Raw genomic sequence first — 24486 nt, 5'->3', positions numbered from 1 at the left:
AAATAACAGTAAAGAAGGAGAGCTTGGGAGCGTGTGAAGGTGTGAACTAATATTTATTTCATGCCCACCAGGTACCAAAGGTTTTGAGGGGAGCAGACTTATGTCAGGTGAAACAGAGGAATACAAAGCAAAAAAAGAGACTTTACTCTTCAGTCCTCTCCAAAGTCTTAAAGTCTCAAAGAGTTAATGCTGGTTCCCTTCTAAACGGAGTTTTGTTTGGGAACGATCATAACCATATGCCTGAGATCATCGTCATTAGAGAAAGAGGGAAAATGAAGGGAGAAATGAAGGCTGGGAAGATGACTAGAATCCCTAGAGAGTAAGCCGTACCACCCTGCAACTGCCATCCTCTCCATTCTGGAAATCTCCATATGCCTGCCCTCTGCAGGACTCACCCATATGATGCTATGTGCTTGCTATCTGCCTAGCTCAACCTACTAGCTGCTGACTTCTCGTTTCAATGACTGTCACCATGTGGCTCCAGCCTCGCTTACATTAACACCAGCTGAAACTGTATCACTCCTGGTTCCTTTTCTGCATTTGCTTTTTCCTGAAATCAGCCTGTATGTAACATTCCCACCCCATCTCACCTGCTGAAGATTCCACCCTGTAAAGCCTTCTCTTGAAGCATTTCACATCTCCCAGAACAGAAAGCAGCTCTCTCATGCTACTTTGCTTTACGGTACTTTTATTAGTTCTTTGTGACCTACCAGTTTCTACACCACATGCTGTTTCCCTTCTGCCACTATAGCTGCCCATGCTACTGTTAGCACACACGCGTGCAGATTCACCCAGCTTAGGAGTAATCCATGCTTGACATCTCCACTGTCTTTCCTTCCATTTTCTCTTATATGCGTTCCAGACACTGTCCCCCACCACTCTACTGATGGCCCATCAAGGTCACCAGTGACCTCCGTGTTCTTCTTTGCTCACTTTTCATCTCCCAACCTCATGATGGGGTCTGTGGGTCTCTTCTGACAATAAGCAATCTTAGGGATCCTACTCAGCTTCATGTTCTTAAATATTAATGTAAATGTCCTGTCCGGACCTCCTTCTCTGAATGCCAGACTCGTATCTAACCACCTATTGTACAACTCTAGAATCTGACACAGTCTTAAACACGTGATATGTTCAAAATGGAGCTCCTGTTCCCCTCCCACACCTGTTCCCGTCATAACCTTCACAACCTTATCAGCCGAAAATCTTGGAGCCATCTTTGACTCCTGTCTCTCTCTCACACACACATTCTACGTGTGTCAGCACTTCCGCTGGCTCCACTTCCAGACTTGATTACTCAGTCTCCTAATCGGCCTCTCTGCTTCCATCCTGGGCCCTCTATAGGTTATTCTCAAATCAACTGCCAGAGTCATCCTCAAGGCAGGCTGACTCAGAGCATCTTATATCCTCTGCCAAAATCCCTTCCATGGATTCTGCTCAGTAAAAGCTGAAGGAAATCTGCCCCCACCCAATCCCACCACCTCTGTTATTTCCTATTACTCTCCCCCTTGCTCCCTCTGCTCCAGCCACACTGGGCTCCTTGCTGGTCCTCCAACACATCAGGCATCTGCAGATACTTCCCACTGCATGGAAGACCATTTTCCCCCAGGCAGGTATATGGGTTGCACATTTCAAATATTTATGCAAGAGTAACTTCAGTTAAACCTAAACCTGTGACCACTACCACATTCCCTCTGCCCCAAACAGCTGCCCCTTTACTCTGCTTCTCTTCTCCATAGTGCTACACACACACACACACACACACACACACACACACACCCTTTTGCCACCTGCCAGAAACTCCACAAGGGAAGGGATTTTGGTTTGTATTATTCTCTAATGCACTCCCAACAAGCAGGTCAGCACCTGGCAAACCAAAGAGGCACAGTGAATATTTGCTGATAAGCCTGTAAGGGTCATACCTTGTTCTGCTTTGTAAACCTTGCAAGAATTTTTACATGGTTGAAAGTAGGCACAGGAACTTGCATTTGGTTAAGCTTTTAAAAGTGCACTGAAAACAACACCTCAAAATAAGAGTCACATCACTGCTTAAAATGGGAAGTTTTATTAAGATTTTTCCTCAATAGGAACAGCCAAGCCCATGCTTCTTAAGAGAAGCGATCAGCAGGAAATGTGTATCACATCTTGGGCCCAGAACCACAGGAAACTTAACAAGCTCTTGTTGATGTCTGCAAAATAGAATTCATGCTGCCTCCCAGAAAACAGAACTAGGCACCCAGTTCGAAGTCTCCAGCTGTTCTCAACAAGAATATTTAAGCAAGATATGGCATTAGATGAATGGACTATATATTCAACAAACCCAAGATGAAGCTGTAGTAAGAAAAATCCACTTCGAAGGCAATGTCGATACTACATTTTCAAAAATAATTTGCATTTTTTACATTTTTGGAGAATAGAAATGCTAAAAGTTGGGTGGCCAGACTGCCTCAAAGCTCACATTCATTTCCTTCCCAGCAAGATGGGCTCTTTCCAGACCCTGAACAAGCAACCAAACCACTATTCCCTTTCAAGTTTGGAGCTGAGTCAAGAGGGGCTATTATATTTTCACACACATTTAAGTAGCACCTTAAGTACAAGACCCAAATAAAACAAAGGTTTTGTTTCCTTCCTCCAAATACCTGACCAATTCTTCACACTTTGGTTTCACAACACACATATTTATGAGTGTATTTTACACCCTCTAACATTCTACTGATTGCTTACAAAGGAAAATACTAAGGTAATCTTTATATCTTTCTGTCCCTCAGTCCTGAAAACAAAAATTGGATCGTGAGCTAACAAAGATATATGTACCTATGAGGATAATGAGGCAAAATTTGAAATTGGGAGGTCCAGAAAATGAAGAATGTTCATATGTGGAGAAAAACAGTCCCAGGCTAAGACATATGTACCTATGAGGATAATGAGGCAAAATATTTGCAATTGGGAGGTCCAGAAAATGAAGAATGTTCATATGTGGAGAAAAACAGTCCCAGGCTAAGACATATGTACCTATGAGGATAATGAGGCAAAATATTTGCAATTGGGAGGTCCAGAAAATGAAGAATGTTCATATGTGGAGAAAAACAGTCCCAGGCCAAGTATCTCACTTTAATAAAGTTGGTAATTAAGATTAGTATATTCCCAAGGAGTTAACTTTTTCCGAGTATATTCTAACTTCTAAGAAGCATACTGTTTCACCAAGGAATAAAAGGCATCAGTTATGATGGCAAATCAAGGTGCCAGAGATCCGTTCAAAGTTGCAGGGGAAGAGAGTAACACCAATATCCATCTCGAAACATTTCTAAAAGAATTTACCCTGTGGCCACACTGGTGAATTACTATTCATATCTCAGATGAATTTCTTATATCTTCTCTGTCCAATTAAAAACTCATGAGGGAAGGCCTTTTATCGCCTCTTGGTGAGGCACACAGTGTTTATAGAATAGATGGCTTTAATATATACTTTTAATTCAATGCTGGCAGAAGCGTTAACTGATACTGAAGCTCCCCCTGGTGGAGGGTAAAATTAACAGATTACACATTTACTGTTAAGTTTTTAAAACTAAGATTGTTTGGGGGCACTACTAAGCCATTCACGTTGTCTGTATTCAAAGTGGGAAAGAGCAAACAATCACCTATGATATCAAGTCTCCTTTAAATCATAATATTACTCATATAACCAAAGTAATTATACTTTAAATAGTCATAAATACTAACATGGTATCAGTTCTTGAATATTCACCATATGAGATTCATATAATATCCTTGAGGACTTCTAAATTTTTATGCTATAAAAATACACCACTATTTTCAGGTACCCTTCCTATGGAACCAAGACTAAGGACTTCACATAGAGACATTATAAAAGCACACCCATCTCACTTTCTGACGGGATAGCTTTCCCTCTTGCTCAGCAGTGGCAGACTTCTTTCAGATAGCGATGCATATCTCTGATTTTAGCTGGTCCTGCTCTGCACACTAGTGTGTGCCAGAAGGGCATTCTTCTTCACAATTCTACCTTTATCCCAAGTGGACTGTATAAGATGTAACAAATCCAGTACCTGTCATGTTCTAAAACAGAGGACATGGAGTTCACGCTACTCCTTAAGCAGACTGGAACTTGGGAGTTATTCTTAATTCCTACTCAATCTGGCAAATAACTACACCATCTGTGTAACAGGTAATATCTAGAAATGTTTGCTCGCTTATGAGATGTTTGTCTATGATTTTAAGTCCAAAGGAATGTTTGAGAGGTGTGTTTTAAAGCAGAATGACTTTAGAGGACCTTAAAATATGCTACACTGACCTGGACAGACTGGCCCTAATGCTTATTTTTCAAATTTATTGCATTAAGGAGATTTTGGCCCCTCACTCCCAGACATGTATAACTGGATCAGCAGAAGGTAAGTATTAGGTAACTAAGTTTATTAGAAACTTAAAAGAATACAATTTCCAAAAAAATTTTTTTACAATATTTTAACATTTTCTCAGGTTGGTCAGAACTTACATTTGAAATCTGATCTTTAAATGTCAATTTAGTAACTGATGGGGCTGACCACACTCCTGGAAAGTCTCTGCAAGGCGTGAACACTACTTCACGCCCAGTTGCAATGAGACAGCGTCTAGATCCCTGAGCAATGATTTAGACTTTCTAGGACTGGTCTCCTTGATATTCAGTAACAAGGCACAGGGTTTCCCAAGCTTCTTTCCTTCTCCAGTACTTAAGTGGCTAATGAGCTGTTTGGCTCTACTTCATGGCATACATAAGTCATATCCCTCTAGGTCCATGATCTACTTAAGCCCCAACTTCTGTAAAAAATGGAAAAAAACTGGGAAGGAAAAGAAAAGCACCACTATATAGCCAGCTAAAATTTTTAACTTAGCAACCTTTTCCATATGACCACCACTATACTACTTCTTATACAGTTGAAGAAAAAGCAACTGACACACCCTTTATATGCTTTTTCACTTTCACCCACTTCTCTTAGATACTTCAATCTACAATACTATAAAGCAAATCTGAAAAATTTCACATAACATTTCATGGTGGACTTATACTCAACAAATTAACAATGGCAAAAGGATTTCCTTGATGAAATTACAAGCTGGGGAAGACTGGAAATAGTAAAAGTTAAACCCTGATACAGTGTTAAACTTATCTTTTTACATATAAAAATAATACACAGTGGGATATTTTATTCAATAAGATACAATCTTTAAGATCAAGAGAGAATATACAAAACTATTGTATGTAGTATGCTGTATTTTACTGTATAATAGGAATAAATATATATAGAACAGAAAGTGCGAGGTCTGCTCATAGAGAAATCACCATTTACTTAGGGGTTTAAAGCCAAGTGCTCTGCAGGTACCAGTCAGAAAGGAGCTACTGCTGCGTTTAAAACAACGTGATCATTATAAAATAAAGGCCTTAAATCTATAAACAATAACAAAAACACACAAACCAAATGAAAATGTACTAAAATTTAATCATCCATAAAAGCTGTAATTTAATCTGACAGTAAAACACAAGAAGCAATATTAGAGTTGGTTTAGTATATTATATATTTTAGCTTTGAAAGCCATAGAAATCAGTATCCCAGTTTTTTCCCTATAAAAGACCCATTTTTCCAAAGCATTATGCACAAACAATTTTAATTAGAATATAATGACAGAATGATATTTCATAATTTTTTAAATATAAAATGAAGTCAATGACTCAAAAAAGTTATCTGCTGCAATGAGTTTGAGGGGAAATTTTTTCATAATCTATACCATTACAGATAAAGTATAATGGTTCAACTTTTAGTGCTTGACAGGGAGGAACCATGATAAAAAGGTCAATATGAAATCATTTGATTATAGTAGCAATATCTAACATTTGAAATGCATCCATGCTCTTTTGTATAATCATATTAGAGTCAAGTATATTTATTTTCACATCTGTTATAACTGCTATTGCAAAGGAGAAATACTATTGTCTTATTTTCCAAGAGATATACACAGAGCAATTCTTTTCTCCAGGGAACTTGTGCAAACCAATATAAGATCTAAATTCTTCACATAATATATAAAACAGGAGAAGCCTCTTCAGATTTATTTTTTGAAGTCTGGAATGCTGGCACTTTCCAATTAGGCAACAGTTCTTCATTCCTGTAATCTAGAACATTGAATAGACACAGATATATATATATATATATATATGTATTTATATGTATGTTTAACCTCTTAATGTCAGACATGATAGTAAATAGATATCTAATATTACAGAAAGAAATTATTTTAGCTGATCATTAGATAACTAAATATATTAAACAGATATAGTAACAAGGTTATTTTAAACTCTCTCTAAAAATGTTTTTTAAAAATAGTTTTATTGTATTTAGTTTCACAATATATCCGGCAGTCCTGTCTGTACAGAGGAAAACAGTGATGATTTCTACCTCATTATCACCTTATTTTTAAAAGTTCCTTTTCTACTAAGAAAACAATTCATGGCTGCATCAACTTTCCATGGAAAATTCTTTAATTCAACCATTTTATGGTTATTATATTAGGGTTGTAAGTATTACTAAGTGTTAGCCATTCAGTCATGTCCATCTCTTTGAGACCCCATGGACGGTAGCCAGTCAGGTTCCTCTGTCCATGGAATTCTCTAGGCAAGAATACTGGAGTGGGTATGGAGTGTATAGCTATTCTCTTCTCCAGGGGATCTTCCCAACCCAAGGATTGAACCTAGGTATCCTGCGTTGCAGGCAGATTCTTTACCATCTGAGGTACCAGGGAACTCCATATTAGGGTTACCTCTTCCAATTTAGGCTAGGTCAAAAAGAGATGATACAGAAATAGCTGATGCCTATTTTCAAGGGCAGAAAATTCAAAGTAAGGATTACTATTCAGCAGAAAAGAATCAGGTTAAAGGAGTAATTTCCTGAAGATGAATTTCTTTCCTCCGTTTTCAAAAGTAGGACATATTAGAAAGAGACTAACATGTTTCAATATGATTTTGCCTAATGGCTAAGGCTAGATAAGCTGCCCTTAAGGTTCACATACTCTTTCTAAAAACACTTAAGAGTTGCTATTTAAATTTATTCTTTATCTCAGTACCTTTTAAATGGGATCAACATGGCACTTCAAGCCTATAATCACAGCAAATAGCTCTGCAAAGTATTCTGATTACTAAGTGACCTACTATTTGGTATTATCAAATAGGCACAGAGGTCCTGGGTAACATTAAATATATTGAAGGCTGAATTATCTATCAGAGACTTAAGAATTTATGCAACCAGGATGAAAGTCTTATTTCTAGATTTAAGTCAAGATTTCTTTCCTCTAAGGTAAAACTCAGAGTAATACACTGTAGTGTGTGTATGAATGAATGTTCACAATAGGCCAGAAGATGGCACCTCTTCCTTTAAACATAAGCTAAAAGGACATTTTCAAAGAACTGGAAATTCAGTCAGAGTCGGCTCAGATAATGATAAAAATGAGTCAGTCAACTAATTATAAAAGAGCTAAATACATTTCAGAACAGGAACTGGAGTTCTCTTTTCTTTTTACCTTTGTACCCTTCCCTAAAGAAATGCAAACAGCAGCAATTTTATCAATAATCTTCTTCAGAGAGCTGATGATTCATAGTTATAGACTTAAGATATCACTAAAAGCCTAAAGCAACCATGTGGCCAGAAGCTGTTTTTCCAAAGTCTGACTACCAGAGGCAACCTATGAATTTTTCTGCTTTCCCTCTACTTTATTTCAAAAGGGGGCATAATTACTCAGTTGTTTCCCCTAAGAGAGATTTGTTCATATCTCTAAGGAAGCACATATTAGTTAATCTGGTGCTCTGGAAGAGGTAATCTACTAAATGGACCCAAGGGACTTACAAGAGTTAGCACAACCAACTCTCAAGTGGGGAACAACTGACTTTCCACTAAGTGGACCAAGCTTAGTAACAGTCCCATAATTAGCATCAAATTACACCATAAACCTACTTCATGAACATATTCTTTCATGGTATGGACATGAGTTTGAGTAAACTCCAGGAGTTGGTGATAGACAGGGAGGCCTGGTGTGCTGCAGTCCATGGGGTTGCAAAGAGTCAGATACGACTGAGCGACTGAACTGAACTGAATGTTTACAGAGTTGATGAACATAAGCAGAAACTGTTCACGGGATTTAAGTACATAGTTAAAGAAAAACAAACAAATGGCCCCACACAGCCTGGTTTCTCACTTGAAAGGCAGCTTCAATGCTGCCACTAATTTCTCTCCAATGGGTTCACTTAATGAAAACTTAAGTGCTACTTGAAGTCAACTACTACTTAAGAGACCTACAGAAGAAACATGTGAAAGAAGTCAACCCCTACCTGAGAGGAAATGACTACTAAAACTACACTGACATGCCAGCACACCCAGCAGAACTGCTCAAGTTACAAAAACTGGCAATACTAAATTTGGGAAGGATGTGGAATTCGTAAACGCTAGTATGTGTGTAACCTGGTACAACTACTTTGAAAGACGTCTTAACAGTTTCCACTAAAGCTAACCACATACACAGTGTACTGTCTGGTCATTCAATTCCTACATACAGAAATGCATGCGCATATACATATATGTACATAAAGACTTGTACAAGACAAGTGCACAGGAATCATACTCGTTCCTGAAAAGAACTCAAACGTCCATCAATAGCAGAATACATAAATATATTGCCAGTGTAGTCATACAACAAAAATAAACTACTGCTATATGCAACAAGGATTAGTCTTAGAAACATTTTTGAGTGGAACAAGCCAGACATAAAACAGCGCATTACATGCTTTTGTTCCTGCTTAATTCAAAGAGAGGCAAAACTCACTTTTCCCAGATGAACCACTGTTCCACTTCAATTCAGTATGAATTTGGGTGTGACTTTGGAAGGCTTTCTATCTGTTCAACCACTATTTTTTGAATACCCATTCTATACTAGGTACTGGGGATGCTTTCGAGCAAAACAGATATGATTCTTACCCTCCCTCAGACAGCCTAGACCCTCACTAAGAAAAAGACATATTTTCCAACAGATGAACATATCTACAAATTATATAACACATTCACATTTACAAATTACAGAAGCCTGGAAATACCCCAATAGGTGAAGTGGGAAGTGGTTAATGTTGGGGAAAGCCCAACCTAAGAGGCTGAGAAAGGCATTTGTTCTGCGTTTAGCACCTTACCTGGCTCAGAGCTGCTGCTTACTGTGGGTCTAAAGCAGCAGACACGATTTCTTTTTAGGCTTCTTCTTTTCCACTGGTGTTTTTCTATTTATCTGTCTGACCAGGTCATAAAATATCTAAATAAAAGCAAGAAAAAAGTAGTACTTATTCATCCAATATTTGAGACCTTTTTCCACAAAACAATCGATTCTGTTAAATATTACTCTGCTCTTGGGTCTGTATTTTGCTGCTTTATCAGCAGGTCTCAGACACTCCAGCTGATTTTCAGTCAGGGTAAAGCAGGACTTATCTATTTACAATGAGAGAAATACATTTGCTCTTAGATACTCAATAACAAGTTAATAAAAATAATTAGTAGTGAAGAAATAAGAGAAATCACATTCTTCACAGAATCTTCTATGCTTCAAAAACCTAATTATACTTGCTTTATTTTTTAAAAATTTCAAACTTATAGAAAAGGTAGAAGACTAGTACCAAGAACTTAAGTAATTTCTTCACCCATATCCACCAATTAGTAACATTCTGCCAAGTGTTTATTTTTCCAAAGAGGAAATGCAGATGGCCAACAGGCACATAAAAAGATGCGCAACATTGCTAAACACAGGGAAATGCAAATCAAAATGGCAACAAGACACCACCTCACATCTGTCAGAATGGCAAGCATCAAAAGGAATACAGATAACAAATGTTGGTGAGGATGCAAAGAAAAGGGAACTCTCATATATTGTTGGTTGGAACGTAAATTGGTGCAGCCACTCTGGAAAACAGTATAGAGGTTTCATAAAAAACTAAAAACAGAATTATCATATGACCCAGCAATTCCATTCCTGGGCACATATCCAAAATGAAAAACACTAATTTGAAAAGATACATGCTCACCAATGTTCATAGCAGCACTATTTACAAGGGCAAGATATGGAAGTGTCTGCCAACAGATGAATGGATAAAGAAGATGTAGTGTACATACACAATGGAATACTACTCATCATGGGCTTAGGTACTCAGTTGTGTCCGACTCTTTGTGAGCCCATAGACTGCAGCCCGCCAGGCTCCTTTGTCCATGGGGATTCTCCAGGCAACAGTACTGGAGTGGGTTGTCATGCAGGGGATCTTCCCAACCCAGGGATCAAACCCGGGTCTCCCACACTGCAGGCAGATTCTTTTACCTTCTGAGCCACCAGGGAAGCCCACTAGTCATCATAAAGAATAATTAAATTTTGCCATTTACAACAATATGTATGGATTTAGAGGGCATTAGGCTAAATGAAGTAAGTCAGACAGAGAAGACAAATATTGTGTAATATCACTTACATGAGGAATTTAAAAAATACAGCTAGTGAATATAACAAAAAACAGCAGACTCAGATGCAGAGAACAAACTAGTTGTTATCCATGAAGAAAAGAAGCTGGGAGGGGCAATATAAGGGTAGGGGATTAAGAGGCACAAACTATTAGGTATAAAATAAGCTATAAGGATTTATTATACAATACAGAGAATATAGCCAATATTTTATAACTATAATGGAGTATAACCTTTAAAAATTATGGATCACTACACTGTATACCTATAAAATCTAAGATTGTACAGCGAGCATGCTCAGTCGCTGTCATGTCTGACTCGTTGTGATTCCATGGACCAGCTCACCAGGCTTCTCTCTCCATGGGATTTTCCAGGCAAGAACACTGGACTGGGTTGCTATTTCCTATTCCAGGGATCTTCCTGACCCAGAGACTGAACCCACATTCTTGTGTCCCCTGCACTGGCAGGTGGATTCTTTAGTACGCCTCTATCTGGGAAGCCCAATACTGTATAGCAACTAGGTGAAAGTTAAAGTGTTAGTTGCTCAGTTGTGTCCAACTCTGCAACCTCATGGACTGTCGCTCACCAGGCTCCTCTGTCCATGGAATTCTCCAGGCAAGAGTACTGGAGTGGACTGCCATTCCCTTCACGTCTCCTGCACTGCAGGCAGATATTTTACTGTCTGAGCCACCAAAGAAAGCCATACAACAACTATACTATAAATTAAAAAAAAATTAATGGTCCCAAGATCACAAGCCTAAATTATTTGTTAAGGGGGGTACCACTACCAAACAATTTATTCAAAGCTATACAAGTGCTTCATCTATATTCTTGTCCTTCTGGTCCATCCTACTCAGTTCTATTTTCTTCAAACCATTTAACTCTATTATCTTATTTCTAAGAAAGCTGAAAACATAAGAATTTATTAACAAAAGGGTAGTTTCTGTTTCACAACTCCAAAACCCTCCAAGAACTTAATATGCATAGTGAAAGTCACTCAGTCGTGTCCCATTCTTTGAGACTCCATGGACTATACAGCCCATGGAATTCTCCAGGCCAGAATACTGGAGTGGGTAGCCTTTCCCTTCTCCAGGGGATCTTCCCAACCCAGGAACAGAAGCCAGGTCTCCCGCATCACAGGCAGATTCTTTATCAGCTGAGACACAAGGGAAGCCCATACTTATTATTATGCTTAATATGCACAGCCACCAACAAAATCTCATTAGTTCCTCAGCTTTAATACATAAGCTATAAAGTGAAAAATAACAAAAGGATAAACTAAAATAGTAAATTGATCAAAACAGCACATTTCTTCATGCTAGCCAGTCTGGGTTTCTGGTACTAAACAAAATGATAACTGGTTTTGTTGTATTATCCTCAAGGATTTCTTTGGCAAATGGGGCCTACCTCACAGTAGCAGCTGGTTCAGTGATGAGGGCAAGTTCAAACTATGGTTATTTGGTTAGATATGCTGAAAGTCCTCAGCCTAGATTCTTCCTCATCTTTCTGAACTACAGAAAAATCTAAAAGGAACACAGAATAATTTCTTAATCCCTCTGTCACTCCTCAATTGGGATATCTTGATTCCAATTATTATTCTAGCATCAGCAAAGAACAATTAACTCCTGATTAAGACTGATGTGATTCTGATACAGCTATGTACTATTTTCAGAACACAACTTGTTCACAAAATGATGTGAACAAGTTTAAAAAAATTATATATTATATATTCTACAATATAGACAGTAGAGAATTAAAGAGGGCAATTTAGTTAAGCAGGATGTCCCTGTATGATCTCAAACTTGAGCCCAAGGGCTGAACTGTGTTAAAAGTAGGATCCCTCTATCTTCAGGCACTCAAGAAATCACATAAGGTATTAGCTGTCTGAGAAACTATTAACCATCCATAAAACTACAGTTGCATTATCAGGCTATCAAGACAGAAATATTAAAAGAAACAAGTTATTATACTCTCAAGAATTTTTAGCATGACATTTGTATGTTTTCCAAAAGAATAAAGAGCCTTAAACACCTAATGTATTTCATTTTGTTGTATCATTTTTCTATTTTTCTTTTAAAAACATTCATGTCAACAGTCGACTTCAGTGAGGCTACTGGTTTCAACGCAGCAGGCCTCTGAGGGAGGGAGGCCATCCCAGAGGAAGGCTTAGCAGCACGTAAGTTCCCACAAACAGGTAATGCTTGAAAGGTAAGAAATGCCTCCTGCCCCCTCTGGTCCCTGGACCCAGGCCCAGCTCAGCTCTAGCCAGGCCCTATCAAATCTGTGGGTGGGTACCAGTGAGGGAGACCACAAGGATGCAGGAACTAGATCTCTAGGGAACCAGATCCAGTCATGCTGCAGATGGTGACCTGGCACTACTATTTCCTTAGCCAAGCTCATCTATCAATCTTAATGTGTATTATCTCAGTTATCTCTTTGAGATAATTCTCAAAAAGTAAGACTAAACCAAAAATTAAAATTATGATTAGCCATTTTTTCAAGATAACATCTATGAAATCGTAATTCTACAACAGGGAAAGCTGAAACAGGAAGCATTTCACACTTCCTTTCATTACTTGGCAGTGAATTAGAAGTGAGTGTTGCTGAAGATCACAGCAGAACTTTTCCCCCATTGGTATGTAAACTTCTTTAGGGCACGACCAGTGTCTGTCCAGAAGAGTGTTACTGATGCCTAACACAGGGCCAGGCACACAGGGACATGATGAATACTCACTGAATAAATAAAATCTGTGAATTTCTTATTTTTATGTATTTATTTTAGCTGGTTTTACCTAAGAGGCAAGCTTTGACATTCTTTATTTTTGTAAAACAGAGGATGTGTATCAAGCTTAAATTTTGTTCACGCCACATGTTTAAAATAATATGGTCATTGTCTATAACCATAATCTCAGTCAAGAAAAAGAGACCGAAAGGACCAAAGGCTGGAGAGGAATGGCAAGCAAAAACACACAGAAGACTCTGACAACCTAACCCAGTCTTAACTTTCACCTGTATGGTGTGCTGAATTCTGACTGCCTGCCTGTGATCCTATAAATGGCAAAAGCAAGAAAGTGAAAGTGAAGTGGCTCAGTCGTGGCCAACTCTTTGTGACCCCCACGGACTGTAGCCTACCAGGCTCCTCCGCCCGTGGGATTTTCCAGGCAAGAGTACTGGAGTGGGGTGCCATTTCCTTCTCCAGGGGATCTTCCCGACCCAGGGATCAAACCCAGGTCTGCCGCCTTGTAGGCAGATGCTTTACCATCTGAGCCACCAGGGAAGTCCTAAAAATAAATGGCAAGCACACTGGCAAATGAGAACATTTGCTCTACTAGGAAAGGAAAGAAGTCTATTTCATTTTTTTGTTTGTTTTAAAGTCTGATGTTAAAATTAACAAAAGCAAGGGAATCTCTTAATATTTTGCTTGGATGTGGTGGTGGCAATGGGGAACTGCACTCATCTTTTAGGGATCCAGTAAACTATTGGCCCTTTACACTCAGGCAGACAAGCTCACTTGTTAAGCATTCCTGTCCCCAGCTGTGTTCTCAGGATAGCGGAATGCTTAAGTCATGGACAGAAAAAGCCTTGTACACCTGCTCTAACAGGCCTAAGAGACAGGGTGAATTATAGCTCTGTATCCATCCACTCACACAGATTCTTCCTTTTGAGTCATACACCAAAGGGAAGCAGGACTCAAATTACATGACGTCTTTCTGTACAACATAAGTTCATTATAGTAACTACCTTGATTTCTGTATTTTTCTACTGAATTTTACAACCTATTTACACATATCTGCATAGTTAATTGTTATAAGACAAGGGTGATGTGCCAATTTTCACATACCACTTTCTGGTATATCGTTGAGAGGCTTAGCAGGACTTTAAAAGACACTTTCTTTAACTTAAACTTCCCCTTTGCCAACAAGGTAAGTATATGCGTTCTCATTATGGCCATCAAAGTGATTTTATACAGAGAAGGAATATAGTTTCTAGGAATTACTTAGTGTTTTCCATAAACTAATGACGACTGCTTAAAAGGACACTGCTTTTTCTTTTTAAAAAGTTGTTTTTGACTGTTAGCTTGAAAGAAGGGAAGCTAAAAAGGCATTTATTTGTGCTGCCTCACAGCTGTTGGTTACCTCATTAACGTTGATCTTTGACTTTGCAGAAGATTCTAAAAAGGCACAGTTACACCACTGTCTTGCTAAATTCTGACCCTGTTCTTTGCCAACTACTCGCTCGTCTTCCAGGTCACATTTATTGCCAACCAAAATCATTGGAACCTGTGGAAAGGAAAAAACATATAATAAGCAACTAACATACTTGTTACTCAGCTTCTTATAAGCAAGCAACTACCCTCCACCAACTAAAATGTGTTAGGATTATTAGTTTCACCAAAGAAAAGTGAAAAGTGAAAGTCACTCAGTCATGTCAGACTCTTTGCGACTCCATGACTGTAGCCTGCCAGGCTCCTCTGTCCATGGAATTTTCCAGGCCAGAATACTGGAGTGGGAGCCATTCCCTTCTCTAGGGGATCTTCCCGACCCAGGGATTGAACCCAGGTCTTCCACATTTCGGGCAGATTCCTTATCGTCTGAGCCACCAGGGAAGCCCATAAGCTTCACCAAGTGCTTTAAAAGAGGTGTATGTATGTGTGTTGGGGAAAAGACGAAAGTGGAAGAGACAGGAAAAAATGGACAAGATTCTACCACACTGATCTGCTAAAATCACTTTAAGAATATAATCCCAAAATTCTCATGTGGACTCATGCTAATGGCTGAATTCCAAGTAGAAAAATATGAAGGAAAAGGAAACGCCTGCAATACAGAGAAGAACATACTCAATGGTCTGGGTGTGTCTTAAGTGCCTCAACTCACAGGACCAACAAACGTCAAAAACACGGCCCAACCAACCCAGCAGTAAGTTTTACTTCTAGGTCTGAACACTAGCTTAGGTGAGACATGAAGGGAGAATAAGACTAAACATAAAGCCACTGAGCAGCTATGTCTTCATCTATGATTCGATCTTCAGTTTATTACATGGGATAAAGAGATTAACATTATCAGAGTTCAGTGATTTGCATGTAACTGCCTACGAAAAAAGAACTCTCATAGATGAATCAGTCATGGGAAGAAAGGGAACTATTCATTAGGTTATGGCTGGTCATGAGTCATACGGTGCAAATCCCTCCTGCCTACAACATTACCCAGTTATGGTGCTGAGCAGGTACCTGTGTCCCATTAATAATGAGTGAGAACACACAGAAACAGAAGAGAAGGTACACATGAAATTTGATACCCTAACTTATACAACTTTTGAAAAGGAACTTTGTAACTCAAAACTGAGACAAACATGTAAAACACAGATTTCATCTTTGCAAAAAGGCACAACGTTATTCATCAAGTAAGAATTCTAAAACAGTGTATTTTACCACAATAAAAAATTAACATTAAAAAAATCTAAAACAAAAATAATTATAAAAACTCAGTTAATTAAAATATTTAACATAATTCAAAGGAAATAGCTAAGTAAAAACTGTACCGAGAGAATTTTAGAAATGGGAACATAGTATTATGGTTCTTGATAATGTTCTTTGAACACTGTTTTTGACACTAACTAACTACCACCTTTCCAAGCAAAACCTGAGTCCCCCTTCTGCTACCAAATATTCTTTGACTCTTCTTTCACTACACTTGTGACCCATGTAGCACATGGTGGGTCATAAGTGCAGCAGAGAAAGAAGAACTTTACATACATGTCCTTCATGTCATGGGCTTCATTTCTAACCATCTCATCGGCATATCTGTTGTTTAGTTGCTAAGTCGTGTCTGACTCTTTTACAACTCCATGGACTGTTGCCTGCCAGGCTCCTCTGTCCATGCGATTTTCTAGGCAAGAATACTGGAGTGGTTTGCCATTTCCTTCTCCAGGGGATCTTCCTGACCCAGGGACTGAACCCGTGTCTCCTGCTTGGCAAGTGGACTCTTTACCACTGAGCCACCTGGGATGTCCTCTCAGTATATTATCTGTGGGTAAATTTAGAAAGCTTAAAATTGTTTTTGGTTACCAGGCCTCTTTTAGGCACAAGGTAGATACCCTCCAAGTTCCTACTGATAGAGAAAATGGATATTTTATATTTGGCCACAGAGAGATGGCAATACGCTATATATAGAGAGAAATACTTACATCTTCTGTGTCCTTAACTCGCAAAATCTGTTCCCTCAGGTCTTGTAAGTCATTAAACGTGGACTGAGCGGTAATAGAATATACTAGTGCAAACCCTTGGCCATTCTTCATATACAAATCCCTCATTGCTGTAAATTGCTCCTATAATAAAAACATGCAATAAATTATAAATATGACTCCTCCTTAAATGTACTGAATTGAAACATTAAAATGGAAAAAAATTAAAACAGAATAATAACAAGTTAGCTACTGAATTCTTTATTACATGTTATAGTGACAGGAAACCTAAAGTCATGATACACAGCTTCTGGAAAATCTGAGATGAATGTTCCTGTCTCCTATTTACCTGACTAAAAACAACAAACTGTAGAATTACAAGGGAAATATTAACCACTTTTCTTTTTTTTTTTGGCTGGGCTACTGTAGCATGCAGGTCTTAGTTCCCTGACCAGGGATTAAACCCATGCTCCCTGCAGTGGGAGGGTGGAGTCTTAGCCACTGGACCACCAGGGAAGTCCTCACTTTAGTTTGGCTTTGTGTGATTTAGAAAAACTGTATATAATTCTTTTATATATCTAGATTTTAATTAAATTATTTTGGTGCTACAAAAGATGATCTCCAAGGTAGTGTTTTCAGAAAAGTTCAAGGAGTAAACCCTGATGCCCTCCAACATTAACAGGTTGGGGAGATGAAGCCAAATCAGGACAGGACTTAGAAACAATGAATGATACAAGGAGAAAACCAGGCAAGCATTGTTTCTTGGAAGTCACATGAATAAAATTTTCACAGAGGAGGATAATGCTCTCCTGAATCAAAGGTTGCTGAAAAAGTCAAGGGAACTGAGGATACATGTGAGGGATGTATTCTGAATGACAGATCATGTGCTTGAAGCTACGAAAAGAGGGGCTTGAAGATATGAGGGATAATCAAAGATGTTAGAATAAACAGACTGCAGGTCCCAGAGAAGTTGAAGGGTTTGAAAGGAAGTGAGCTGGCGAAACAAGATGGTGAGTGAAGAGTAAGACACTTGAAAATGAAATTTAGGATGGTATTACGTTATTGGTTATCATACAGTCTAGAGTAAAGACATGGGAATGAATGAATGAAGCAGAGTGGAGGTCAAGAAACTGACAAGCCAAGCTACTAAATCATCTATATTACCCATAAAGATTCTATTTGGATACCAAAATCACCAACACTTTGGACTAAAGCAGTGTTGGAGAAAGTGAGCAACCCTAAAGGAGAAAGAACTGATCTAGAATAAGACTAGTGAGCATCAACTACTTTCCAACCTTTATGCAAGGCACTGGGGATAGACAAATATACAGAAAATTATAACAGCATGCTGACTGCTAGGATGGGAGAACTACAAGATATTTGAGAAAATAAGGGAGGATCTCTGCAGTGGAGGAAAACTTCTTTAATTTGGACATGAGGAAGAAGAATGTCCTCACAGTTGTGGAAGTATGAAAGGAAGAAGTAGAAAGTTTTTTTTTTTTTTTTAAGTTTTTAAACTGTTGGGGTCTTTGGAAACAAAGGAGAATTATTGCTGATTCAGAAGCTAGGAAAATTGGGGGCTGGGGAAAGTGGAAAGAGGGAGAGACCTCAATTCAGCTGATATAAGGCTACTGTTGGAATAAAGATCCATTTTCCCACAAAAGGATACAAAAATATGGTATAATTTGTACTCTAATTGCTCCAGTCTTCTCATGTTTTTTGATCTGAAACTTTCTCACCGTTTATAAAATTATAACGGGGGATATTTGTGAATTTTAAAACAACTTAAAACATTTAAGAATGCCATTCATTTTAGAGCACTGCCTAATAGGAAAAGTCTATACATATGGAGAAAAAAAAAGAAAATCATTTAATGTGTGCATTTTTTTGCAGCAGAATAAAACATCATTAATCAATAAAAAAACTTAAAAAGGTAATGACAAATGAAGATAATGAAAATAAAAGCAAATACATAGAGTTCATTAACTATATTATAGGTATTTTGTGCCAAATGATTTATAGTCACCATCTCATTTGATCAATGTTGTTGTTTAGCTGCTAAGTCACGTCCAACTCTTCTGCAACCCCATGGACTGCAGCCCACCAGGCTCCTCTGTCCATAGGATTTCCCAGCCAAGAATACTGGAGTGGGTTGCCGTTTAGTTCTTCAGGGGATCTTCCCGACCCAGGAACTAAACCCGAGTCTCCTGCACTGGCAGGTGCGTTCGTTACCACTGAGCCACCAGGGAAGCCCCATTTGATCATTACAAGCACCCTATAATGTACTATCATCATTATACTGATTTAAAGATATGAAAAATGAGGCTCGAAATAATCCCAAAGATTTTTGTCAGAAAACACTTCTATATCACTAGTCCCTTGAGATGTTACAATGCTAATAAAAAGCAAAAACAATTTTTAAAATAAATGAATTACCATGGTATCAAGAGACAGTCTTATTTAAGCCCAGAGAAATACCTATCTTAACTAAAATTCTGGATTTAAAATACCTTAAATATCTTTTTTTTTTTTTAAGAGCAGTAATAGCATAACCCTCACCTCAATACAGGAAAAAAGAAACTCAACACACAGATTCTGTAGGTGAACTCAACATACAATTTAATAGTGATATGTGGGCATTAAGTACATTTAATGCACGTAAGAAAATTTAAGAAGTTTTACATTTAGAGACTTAAGTTCTTAATCAGAACAATTGTTTTTACTCAGAGGAATCAATCAGGTGACAAAAACCTGTTTACAAATTAAAATCTAGCAAGAAAAAGGAAGAGAGAGAGAAAGAAACATCCTTACTGTTCCTGCTGTATCCAGGATTTCGAGCATACACTGTTGGCAGTCTACTTCAACTTGCTGTTGGGGTCAGGGTTGGGGGTGGAGGAGAATAAAAAAGTAACATCAAAATGTCAGTCTGTTTTCCTCCCACCTCTTCACTCAAAGTTCCTATTAACAACTGGAAGCCTTTCTCCAGCAGTTTGCTATATTGGTGGAGACCTAACTTGGTAGTATAATAAAGAATAGGAGGTCTGAAACACATTCTACCAGGACTGTTAATGCTCAGTTTAGATATTTTTCTGACCACCCTGAAATATGAGCATTGATTTCTGTTATTATTAGAAGGCAGTGGTCATATTCTGCAATTTAAGAAAAACAGCAATAAACAGGTATAGTTCTAAAAGGAAAAAAAAAAACAGCATAAAGTGTGTATATTTATATTGTCTTCAAAACAAGGCACAAAAGTACCAAGTAGCTCAAAATATAGCCAAGATTTGGGAGTAAAGAAAACTGACCACTTATCACATTCAAGTCGTCAAAGTTTTACTAAAATGTGTCCCAAATTTAATACAGAGTAAAATTTAAATTGAAGAGATAAAGGGAACACAATAACATTGAACTCATACAGTTCTTAAGACTTTAACAAAAGGGTACTTCTTTGGAAAAGCTGTGTGCATAAGGTGAAATTTCATGTACTAAATTCTATTTTCCCAGGGCTTTACAGAAGAACAGAAGGCTGGCCAAAAGAAGTATCAACTATTAATGGTTTGGAAAATTTTTTAATAAATATGAGATTAAGAAAAGTGCTTCAGCACTCAAGGTACAGATCTCCGTTTATAGTTGAAGCTTTAACCAGCAACTTATTTGGGGGAAATTCCAGTAATGCAACACTGCCTTCTAAAAATAAACCTGTTAACCTAAGGACTATTTAAAACTGCTTCTGTGTCAAATAAAGGATTGATGAAGAGGACCATGGGCCATTCTACAAACGCACACTCCACCACTTATGGGACTCATGTGATAATAATCTGCACAATCTGTGAGGGGGCATGTTCAGTGAATAACGAATTAGGTCTTGGTTTCTCAATATATCACAATTCTGTTTCCAATTTGCAGATAATGAAACTGCTCTGCTGGTAGGCTTAATGAACTTAATTCAGCAAGAGTTACAGTACTATTTAAGGCAAATTCTAGAACATCTGACAACACAGCCCTTTCTTATTTGTTGAAAGGCAGGTTTAATCTTTTGGATGGGGGCGCCTACCAGGCTTTCTTACGGCATTGTCTTTTCTACCCCATAACATACTTGGTAAATAAAATCATGAAAGTTCTCCACAATTCTAGCTAGTCTTATAATTAAATAAAACAGTACTTTTTGTCAAGACCAACTATTAAAATTTATTTTCCTTTTAAATAAGTGTTATTTTTCAAAAAGTAGTTTTTGGTTCACAGCAAAACTGAGCAGAAAGTACAGAGCTCCCATATATCCCTTCCCTGCTCCTTGCTAGCCTCCTCCGTATCAGCACCCGACTCACGTCGGAGTGGCACATGTGGGAGGGCCAATGAACCTATCTACATCAACACAGCATCATGCAGAGTCCATGGTTAGCAATTTTACTCTTGGCGTTGTGCTCTCTATAGGCTGGGATAGAAATGTACAGTGCCATGCATCCACCCTTATAGAATTACACAGAATCCAAACATAGAATTTTTTAAGTCTAAAGATGAAATATTTTTGAAGTTATTTAACTAAATAAACTTAACTTTCAGTCACAGTATAACCTTAAGCATAAAGTGATCTTAATTTTAGTCCATAAAAAGAATTAAAAATATACCTAAAAAATATACTTATTTATATGCAACTTTTTTACATTAAGAAAATTCCCATCATTAAATGCATACATTAAAGAAAGATTAACAATCAGTAAGAACACAGAGCTCTCTATAGTTAAGCAATAGTCTGTCTTGGTGAAACTTTTTAAAATAGATACAGAGTATCTGTATCATTTCTCAAAACTATTTTCAAAAAAGCTATTCCATGGATACTTGTAAGCATGTGTATACAAGTTTCACGTTTACCTTTCTGTAGGAATCTTCTATCGTTGGGTCATATTTTTCAACGAAAATTCCCTGAACAAATTGAACTGTCTGGGGAAAAAAAAGCAAATAAAAGTTAAGGACTTAGAAGAAAAACCTGCCCCTCTTATAGGTCATTTAAGTGAAATTATGCGAAAACTACGGGTGAACATGTAAATATAAAGTATCATTGTTTTTCCATGTAAGGACACAGTCATAATTAAGAGTATATTTATGAAAGGAGGTCATCATGTTAAAAATGGTCAGATGACATTACACTGTTAAAATATTACTATATTAAGTTTTAAAATACAACCAGGATACACATAAGGACATGGATTCTCATTCACTAAAATGTGAAAATTCATCAGTGTTTCCTATTAACCACCTTTATATATCTATAGCAATTTTTATCTCATGCCCTCAAAGGATAGAGGCAAAAGTTATAAATTTTAAAAAGTTTTGAAACAGGCTTTCTAATTGTGGAGGGGAAAAAAAGAGGGAATTAAAATTTATTGAGTGTATTAAATTTATAAGCACAGTCACATTTCATATTTACCCCAGTAGTAGATATTTTTCTGATCTGCCAGTTGAGATTCAAAAGTCATTCACACTTCAATTAGCCAGAGAAATGTATTATACACTATTTTAGCTTGAACTAAATAGGTCAACTTGAATATGGTCAGCTTCAACTATCTATAATAATGGTTCCATCTCCTCAGCTCTCATTTACTCTTCAATCCGGCCAGGATGGTTATGACTTCATCACCTTACTGAAGCTGCTTTGATCACAACCAGCTACCTCTGTGTTATGACTTCTGCACAGTCATGTAAAGGTACTCTTTATATCCAAGTACAAAGACACATTGTTCCATCCTGGATGCTTCAATCCTACCCACTCTTTCAAGGTTGAGAGGTACTCAGAGCACTATCCTGACTTTTTTCTCTCTAGTCCCTCCCTAGACAACCTCATTAATTCCTATGGATTTCTATTTTTAATTAATTAATTTATTTTAAAAAGGTAATTCACGGACATAGGAAAAAATGCAAAAGATACAAAAGCATATGTAATGATAACCAAACCTATTTCTTACCACTTTTCCCAATTCTATTCCCAAGGAAGTGACTGATATGCTTATTTGTAACCTACTGAACCTTGCAGAAATAGTCTGTTCTTTTGTAGTATCTCCAACTTTCCTTCTTATCTCTATGAAGAAGACTGTCACTATTTTGTTCACAGTTGTAACTTTAGAGTCTGATGTTGTAGTAGCTCAATAAATAATAAATAAATACAGCATGTGTACAAAAAATGACCTTTATGCTATATAAGCCTGGGGTGGGACAGGATAGGAATTATTCCACTGGTACCTTTAATGATCAGTCTTCCCCATTAGAATGTAAATTCCTTAGAAATGAGAATAATTTCTTTCTTTTAAATCACAAATACTAATGTTTGACATATTATAGATAGTTAATAAATATTTGGTAAATGAAAAAGGAAGAGCCACCATTATAAAAATACACATCCATGGTTATTCAATGAGTCTGGGTCCCCTGGTGAGCCAGATACTAGGCATATAAAAATACTGCCACTTTTTCTCTTTAGTGACTAAAAATTGTACGGCAAGAAAATATGAACATCTTTTTTGTATTATATTAATTCATTATAATTAGCTGGCTAACTTACCAGAGCAGACTTCCCCACGCCTCCTGAACCAAGGACCACTAGCTTGTACTCACGCATGATGTGGTCTGTTTAAATACGACAATCTGAAAGACAAAAAAAATCAAAGATTAATAAACATGCTAAGAATAGCCTAAGAACATACAACTGTTACATAAAATGAGATTTTTCATTTTTGTTGGTTTGTTTTTCCTGAAAACTATCCAAAGTTCTGACCAGAGGTCTTCTTTGTTGGAAAAGGGTAATTCATTTGAAATTCCAGAATCCTCCTATCTTTTTGTTTTGTTGTTTAGTCGCTAAGTTGTGTCTGACTCTTTTGTGGCCCCATGGATTTAGCCTGCCAGGCTCCTCTATCCATGTGATTTCCCAGAGACTGAACCCATGCCTCCTGCGCTGGCAGGTAGATTCTTTACCGCTGAGCCACCAGGGCTCTCCCGTTCATACTTTGGTACAGAAGTAAGCAAACCAGGGCTTCCCTGGTGACTCAGCTGGGAAAGAATCCACCTACAATGAGGGAGACCTGGGCTGATTCCTGGGTTGGGAAGGTCCCCTGAAGAAGGGAAAGGCTACCCACTCCAGTATTCTAGCCTGGATAATTCCACGGACTGTTTAGTCATGGGGTTGCAAAGAGTTGGACACAACTTCCACTTCACTAAACAAACCCTAGAGTAAAAAAAATCCTCTCAGTTCAGTTCAGTCGCTCAGTCGTGTACGACTCTTTGCAACCCCATGAACTGCAGCATGCCAGGCCTCCCTGTCCATCACCAACTCCCAGAATGCACCCAAACCCATGTCCATTGAATTGGTGATGCCATCCAACCATCTCACCCTCTGTGGTCCCCTTCTCCTCCTGCCCTCAATCCCTCCCAGCATCAGGGTCTTTGCCAGTGAGTCAGCTATTCACATAGGCGGCCGAAGTACTGGAATTTCAGCTTCAACATTAGTTCTTCCAATGAACACCCAGGACTGATCTCCTTTAGGATGGACTGGCTGGATCTCCCTGCAGTCCAAGGACCTCTCAAGAGTCTTCTCCAACACCACAGTTCAAAAGCATCAATTTTCCGCTGCTCAGCTTTCTTTATAGTCCAACTCTCACATCCACACATGACTACTGGAAAAACCATAGCCTTGACTAGACAGACCTTTGTTGACAAAGTGATGTCTATGCTTTTTAATATGCTGTCTAGGTTGGTCATAACTTTCTTTCCAAGGAGTAAGCATCTTTTAATTTCACAGCTGTAA

At 38.0% G+C, this 24486-nt stretch overlaps 1 protein-coding gene across 1 annotated transcript in view; it reads right to left on the bottom strand.

The window, feature by feature from the left end:
• Positions 4405-24486, bottom strand: part of RAP1A (RAP1A, member of RAS oncogene family) — a 71872-nt gene continuing 51790 nt past the window's right edge. Inside the window, exons 3-9 of the mRNA XM_013962541.2 lie at positions 23248-23330; positions 21564-21632; positions 19506-19562; positions 16698-16838; positions 14651-14794; positions 9215-9330; positions 4405-6160 (exon numbers count right to left, since the gene is read on the bottom strand). Coding sequence (XP_013817995.1) covers positions 9244-9330; positions 14651-14794; positions 16698-16838; positions 19506-19562; positions 21564-21632; positions 23248-23304 — 555 coding nt within the window. The 5' untranslated portion in view covers positions 23305-23330 and the 3' untranslated portion in view covers positions 4405-6160; positions 9215-9243. The remainder of the gene's footprint in view (positions 6161-9214; positions 9331-14650; positions 14795-16697; positions 16839-19505; positions 19563-21563; positions 21633-23247; positions 23331-24486) is intronic.

This window comes from Capra hircus, chromosome 3 (genome assembly GCF_001704415.2).
Source record: "Capra hircus breed San Clemente chromosome 3, ASM170441v1, whole genome shotgun sequence".
Lineage (NCBI taxonomy): Eukaryota > Metazoa > Chordata > Mammalia > Artiodactyla > Bovidae > Capra > Capra hircus.
This window is presented reverse-complemented; position numbering and strand designations above follow the sequence as displayed.